The sequence below is a fragment of the Teleopsis dalmanni genome, chromosome 1 (assembly GCF_002237135.1).
Source record: "Teleopsis dalmanni isolate 2A chromosome 1, ASM223713v2, whole genome shotgun sequence".
In the NCBI taxonomy this organism is placed as follows: domain Eukaryota; kingdom Metazoa; phylum Arthropoda; class Insecta; order Diptera; family Diopsidae; genus Teleopsis; species Teleopsis dalmanni.
Genome location: NC_051846.1, coordinates 46,119,673 through 46,127,226, shown reverse-complemented (window position 1 = coordinate 46,127,226; position 7,554 = coordinate 46,119,673). Strand labels below are relative to the sequence as shown.

General features: G+C 33.8%; 1 protein-coding gene across 1 annotated transcript; it reads right to left on the bottom strand.

Annotated features, from left to right (window-relative positions):
• Positions 1 to 835: 835 nt before the first annotated feature.
• Positions 836 to 6,995, bottom strand: LOC119680603 (cadherin-23). The gene is made up of 7 exons (XM_038093518.1): positions 6,603 to 6,995; positions 4,978 to 6,475; positions 4,658 to 4,919; positions 2,891 to 4,505; positions 2,522 to 2,824; positions 1,324 to 2,456; positions 836 to 1,252 (listed from the first exon to the last, which is right to left on the bottom strand). The coding sequence occupies exons 1-7, from the start codon at positions 6,993 to 6,995 to the stop codon at positions 1,141 to 1,143; spliced, it is 5,316 nt and encodes a 1,771-aa protein (XP_037949446.1). The 3' UTR covers positions 836 to 1,140.
• Between the last annotated feature and the right edge of the window lie 559 nt (positions 6,996 to 7,554).

Here is a 7,554-nt window from a genome sequence, read left to right as displayed (position 1 = left end):
TTGCAGAATACATTAAAAAGACCTCATGTTGTCGTAAGAGTGTTGTGTTTATTCCACCCTGATTTTAAAGTATAAGAAGTCTTATATGATGTGATATTTTGGGCTTTGTGTATCAACTATTAATAAAAATTATTAAAATAGAAAATATATTTAATTATAATGAAATTTCTCTAACAGTATTTGCAATTTTTTATCAAATGAACAATTCATTGTATATGCTTTGAAATAACTATGAGCGTACATGACTTTTTACATATTTCTACACTGAAATTATTAATAAATATACTCTAATACTCTATGGTCTTTATAGGAATCAACAAATATTTGATTTGTTATTGCTGTCATGGGCCTAATATCAAATTTAATGCTTACTTAGTAAAACGACATGTAACAAATCACTTTAGATAAAATATAAATTTAATATGAAAAGAACTTTATTTGCACATATGTGCAGTATTAGAACCTTGTCAATTGAAACAAAAACTTAACAAAACATATGTAAATAAGGCATTACGAGTGTTAATTTAACTAAAACACGCAAAATATCGAATAAGAACTTATTTAGCCAGTCAATATTGACGCCACACTCTGCACGAATTCATATATAAATATTTGAAAAATTCTTAAAAAATATTTTTATTTAAATTCAGTTAATGTTTATTATGCACTTGTTTTGCATATTATAGAAAAATATCAGATAAGATAAAATCCAAACATATTTTCCGAAAGAAATGCATTGACACCTAAGCTCTAATGCGCAAAAATGCATGGAAAACTGACTAGTATTAACGCTTCACTGAAACGACTATTTTTAATTTACAAATTTATTTTTAATTTCTTAATATTTTATATATATATTATATACTTTACAAAACATATAGAATTAGGCACTAATTATTCGGACTTTTTACATTAACTTTTAGGACCATTTACATACTTTATCTGCTATTCGTTGTCATTCGATTTACTCTTGAGCATCACATAAACTTATTTACTAACTGAATTACATCACAGGCATATTATCCAATATTTAATCTTTTCTTTTTACAACAAAACTTAAAATAAAAATTAAATAATATGCGCAGTCTTATTTACTTAGAACTAATATTTAACTGCTTCTCTACCAGAGATTATTGACTGCTACAATGGACCATAAATAGGTTCGGAATAGAAAACTGCAGGTACTCCCATACCATATGGTTCGGTAGATGCGCGAGAGGCCTGTAAGCTACGTTTTGCCTCTGCTTTGTATCTGTGTTAAAGATTTAAGATTATAATTTTTTCGAAAAACATATTCTTTGAAAACTATATCGCTTGACTTACTTTTTCTTCAGACAACACGCAGTACACGCTGTGATAATGGTTGCTAAACCAATAACAGCAGCTAATATAACTAGCCAAGTGCCAGCTGAAGCCATCATATTAGCTGCTACCTGTGTTCTACGTACTGAACACGACTCCACTTCGCTTACTCCATATGCTACATATGTGTCGAATAGTTCCTGCTTCATCATATCCGAATTCATTAGTTTCTGCATTTCTTGCATTGTCATAGCTGCACCATTTTTAAACATTTGGAAACAGGAACTAGTAGATGTGAAATCAAAACTTAAATCTGAACGTGTAAGAACTTGCGTATCGAGTATGTGCAATTCATATCCGATTGGCGCTAGCTTTTTCTTTAATTGCTCCTGGAAAGGTCTAATGATACTCTGAATTTCACTTGGCGGACGTGCGAATACGAACTTCAACAAGGATTTATCACGTATTACGAATATTTTTAAATTATTAAATGTATGTCGTTTAGCCTTCATGGAGTTATTGGCACGTATTTTCATTTGGAAGTAACCATCAACGTAGTTCGAAAATGAACCACCTGTGCGTAACTCTCCAGTTTGATTGTTGAGTGTAAACAGTTTTTGTAGTGATTCTGTTTCTATTTGCTTTGTACGTTTATAAAATTGTGGCACAAAAGTTACATTCTCAACAGTCAGTACAATAGGTGCTGCCTCAGCATCACGATCAGTCGCTCTTACAGTTGTTATAACGGTATCTATAGGCACATTAATACGTATTCCTATTGAAGCATCTCTTTGCTCAAATTCTGGTAAATTGTCATCTATATCAATTACTTTAATGACAACTCTTATGTGTGTAGGATCAAAACGATTATAGGGATCACCTATAAATGTGTAACTTGGTTCACCATATTTCAAACATTTAATGCTTATTGTATAAGAGTCAATAGACTCTCTATCTATAGGTTTGTTAGTTTTTAAGATAGCCATGCTTTCATTGTTACGTTCAATGCTAAATATGTTTTCGTTATTGCCTTCAATAATTACATAGTCTATAGCAGCATTTTCACCAATATCTTCATCTATTGCACTAAAATTACCAATGATAGTACCTTCAGGTTGTTCTTCAACTACAGAGAATGTTAAAGGTCCTTCATCCTTAGAAAAAACATAAACAAAATTTGATTGTTAGGAATAAATTATATATTTTAAAATAAACTTACTATTTCTCTAACAAATCGCGGACTGTGGTCATCCATATCCAGAACTAGTATTTGTAAGATGCTTGTTACGGACTGTCTCGGTACTCCATTATCACTAACTTCTAGTATTATATTGTATGTATCTTTAGTTTCGCGATCTAATGGCATCAGAGTTGTTATCAAACCTGTTGTTTCATCAATATCAAAAGCACTCGCATCAGGTGTATCATTAAGTATTTTGTAAGACAATATACCAGATGGAGTGTTTGAATTATCTGGATCACTTGCTTTAACTTGAAATACTGGTGAGCCAGTTGGAGAGTTCTAAAAAATTTTTTTTTAAATGAATTATTAACAAAATTCTATATAGACAAATATTCATATAATTACCTCTGTAACATTTGCTGTTTGTCCAACTCTTGGAGTAATAAAGTATGGTATGCCATCGTTTGCACTTACGTCACCAATAAATAATATAACATCAGTGTCCCTCGAAAGAGATTGTTGTTTTGGAACTTGATTTCCATTATCTTGAGCTTTAACAATTAAGAAATATGGTTCAGAACGTCCCTTGCCAGTTAATTCACCCTTTGTTTTTATTTCCCCAGTAACTGCATCGATATTGAATAAACCATTTACTTCACCTTCATTGGTGAGTTCATAGCGTACTTCACCTCCCGGACCATCATCTAAATCTATTGCATACACCTTTAGCACTAACGACCCGATAGGAACATTTTCCGCTATAACACCAGTGTAGTTCTTTTGATTAAACTCAGGAGCATTGTCATTCACATCCAATACGTTAATAGTGAGATTCACTATACTTTGCTTGGCATCTGTCGGTTTACCAGGTGAATCCTCTGCTTTTACTTGTAGATAAATACGCGGTGTTCGTTCGCGATCAATCGTTTGATTTGCTGCGACGATAATGTCACCAGTTGAATTATTTATTTCAAACAGTGCTGCATTTTCTCCTTGTAGCGTATATACTATTTTATGATAACCCAGAAGTGTGTCACGCGGTGTTAATTCAGCATCCTTATCTGTGGCTGTTACCTTTATAACCTTAGCGGGATGTTTAGTATTCTCGACTATGGTAGCTTGATACATAGTTTCTTTAAATACTGGACTGTTGTCATTTACATTTTCGACGGTTATATTTACATTAGTTAATGTGCTACGCTGGCCATCGGGTGAGTTGGCTTTTACTTGAAATTCGAAGTTAGTTTTACCCTGTTTTAACATTTCGTAGTCCAAACGTTCTTTTAATATGATTTCACCAGTACGATCATGTATATGGAAATATTTCAATTCAGTTGGTTCTATCAATTGGAAACTAGAGATGGGATAGCCGGTTACTGGATCTTCAGCTTGTATTATGTAAAGTGTACTATCGATTGGCATTTCTTCTTTTATTTTGACATTTATTAAAGGTTTGTTGCTTGACCAATATTTATTTTTAAATACGGGATTGGTATCTTTAAATGATTGCACATATATGGTGACTTCTGTAGTATCAAATTGATTATCGGGATCAACTTCGGCATTTAAGTCTCGCCCTTCCACTATAAACATTATAACAGCGGCCACATCATGTCTTAAAGAACTATTTACAAAAATTTCACCGGTGTTACTATCGATACGGAAGGCTTCGTCTACTCTATAGTTAGTACGGTTTGCAATGTTTACACCAGCCTTTGTTGTTGCTTTAATACTACTTTTTATGCTATATCTTAACTTAGAGTTAAGATCCTTATCTATGGCCTTGACAGTCAATATGCTTTCACCAATTTCTGTACGTTCAGACACATAACCAGCATAGCTTGCATGCTCGAATTTTGGTTTTTCATCATTAATGTCCTTAATGTTAACATATACTGTAGTAGTTGCTGTTTCTGGTATAGGTGTCCCTGAATCCACGGCATTGACAGTAATTTCAAAACTATCCATATTAGCATCACGATCGATTCGAGCTTGTGGGGAAACTGTTATAACACCAGTGCTGAAAATAAAATATAAAAAAATTTGAAATCTTTGAAAATCACAGGTATTGAAAGATTAAGAGTGAAAAGAAGGAATTATTTTACAGTAAAATGTAAAAATCTGTCGATATATAGTCTAAAATGAACTTCAAAATACCAAAGCAAAACTTACATTTCATCAATTTCAAAATTGTCTTTAGCATCAACAATTCTATAACGAAGTAGACTATCGAGTCCATCAGGGTCATGTGCTGATACAATTGTAACATTATAACCTGGTGGAGCATTTTCAGGTATAGAAACTCTATAACTAGGTGGACCAATAACTGGCACGTTTTCAATATTCTGAAAGTGGCCTTTGAATATAGGACGCTGGTTTCCAGAAATTCCAACACGAATAAGAACTTGAGTAGTACTGGTCAATGGAGGAGTACCTGAATATAATCAAAAATCAAAAACGTGATATCAAATTCAAAAAATATTATATCTTACCGAAATCAGTTGCAGTTACCATAAGCTCATATTCTCCCCGTTCAGTATCCATTGATTTAGCTACTTTTTGTAGCGTTATTTCACCTGTTTCTTCATCAATACGACAAACATTACCAGATATACTATTCTCTGACACTATACCATATATAATTTTTCCACCACCTTGAGTTGGACCGTCAGCATCTGTGGCACGTACAAAGAATTGTGGTTCAAAATTGGAAGTACCTTCACGTATAGTTCGTGTATAATCGGTGCTCTCAAATTGTGGGTAATTATCGTTAACATCGGTTACTTCAACGTAAACGTTTGCATTTGTTTCACGCCCTCCTCCGTCCATAGCAACTACAGTCAAACTGTAACTATTTTGCTTTTCATAGTCCAAAGGTTTTTGTATGTAAACATCACCCGTGTCACTGTCGATATGAAAATTTTCCGAACCAAAACCTTTCACGAGATAAGTAATTTTTCCAAATTCATTGGAATCCTTATCAGTTGCTTTAATTGTACCAATTTTTGAATTCACAGACAAATTTTCAGCAGCTGAAAAACGATAATCATGTTTCTCAAAAATGGGTGAGTTGTCGTTAGCATCTAATAAATGCACTTGCACCCGCGTTGAAGCTTTTTCCAACCCATGTACACTGGCTATGATTTCAAACTCAAAGTAACGCTTACTTGCATCCTCAACATCGTAATCTAGTTTACTTGAGTCTAAAACTCTTACAACTACAGGAGTTCGTCCTTGTGCTTCCTCCGGACTTACGGCAAAAACATTTGCTGAATTTTCAATATCACGCATTGACAATTGATAACGACTATTTTCACCCATATCGCGATCGTCTACAAAAACTGACAGCCCTGGTAAAGGCATTCCATTTCCCAAGTTCTCAGTTATGGATATATTGAAAAAATCAGCATTGAATTCAGGTATATGATCGTCAATATCAGTAACTACAATTGTTATACGGGTAGTAGCATAATCAGCTGGTATTTCACCGTTAATCAATTCTGTTGCACGTAAAGTAAATACATAAACTCCACCATTTTGTAAAATTTCAGGATTTTCACGATCCAAAGGCTTATCAGTAGTTTTCAATACAGCCATCCCCTCTTTCGGATCACCAAATGGTACCAATTCGAAGTGACCGAATTCTTCATCTTCTAGTGATAAGAATATATCACGCGGTATGCCAACATCACCATCTATCGCTTTTACTGTCAAGATGCTGACACCCGCTGGCGTATTCTCTTCTACAGTAGCTGAATACGGTGCATTCGTAAATACTGGCGGTTGATCTTGAACATCAATCACGTTAATCGATACGCTAGCATATGAGGTTAAGCGATTATCCAAAGCACTATCGGATGCAGCCACAGTCATTATGTATGACGGTCGGCTTTCAAAATCAAGCGGCTTCTTAAGCGTGATTTTGGCTGTGTAATTACCCTCAGAGATGCGCTCAGCACTTACGGCAAATGTATCGCATATATCATTTTCCTAAATGAAAAACAAGAAAAAGAAAACTATTTTTTTATTGTTCACTCTTATTATGATGATTAGTTTTTAATTGATGGAAAGATGCTGAAACAATAATAAAATTTAATTAAACAGTAATGTTGCATACCGGCACACATGTTATCCGCAGCTCTGCATTAATGCCTTCATCACGATCGATTACAATGATGTTTGGCTTAATTTCCAGTTCATCGCCTACTGCCAACGCTTCACTGACGCTAGCAGTATAGGGCCGGCCAATAAATGTGGGATGATTATCGTTATAATCGCGCACTGGTATTACACGTCGCAGTGACACTGTATTCGGTTCTGTGCCATAGATACCCTCATCTGTAATGCTGATAATGACTTCAATTGTGTCTTGTGTTTCACGATCAAGTTCTTGACGCAGTCGCACTACACCCGTTTCGCGATCAACTGAAAAAACTGGTCCAGATATGCTGTACTTCAGCCTACTACCATCAGGGTCAATGCCTAAAGAAGAGAGAAGAAAATTACTCATATAAAAAGTGTAAATAAAAAATGCACTCTATATAATATAATTAAATTATAATTAATTAAATTTAATTTTAAAATCATGACATTCCTTTACTAAATATTTTGTGTTTAGAAGACCAACATTTATGTTTATTGCGTGTGTATCTTAATTTCACTTTATTCATATGAAATATAATAAAATAAATGAGTAGATTTTTTTCGCAGCAAAACGAATTATTGTGACATTTACACGAATTAATGTGTCTTCATCACTGCACTACTGTCTGTCGACACGTACGTGTCTTTCATGTTGCGCCTGTGTAGCTTATCGCTTTAATCGTGTGAAAATGCTAATTTCTTTCCCACAACCTTGTTCCTCATTGTTTCTTGAGTTCTCTTACATTTTACGTCTGTTCTTCTTTTTTTTAATTTTCTTTCTAAGCTAAATTTATTAAATTTTTCTTCATAGCTTTTATTTATGTTCCGGGTCTATATGTCATGGAAAGTATGTTAAAATTTTTTGTAGTTCCGTTTTATGCTGATTTCGGAATGTACAAACACCTCGTATATGTTATATATAGTAC

Bases quoted from the DNA above. Each gene is read 5' to 3' on its own strand.
- LOC119680603 (XM_038093518.1), bottom strand. From the start codon at position 6,995: ATGAGTAATTTTCTTCTCTCTTCTTTAGGCATTGACCCTGATGGTAGT. The intron at 2,825-2,890 runs GTAATTATATGA...AAAATTTTTTAG, and splicing joins AAACAGCAAATGTTACAGAG to AACTCTCCAACTGGCTCACC. The intron at 1,253-1,323 runs GTAAGTCAAGCG...TCTTTAACACAG, and splicing joins GCGTGTTGTCTGAAGAAAAA to ATACAAAGCAGAGGCAAAAC.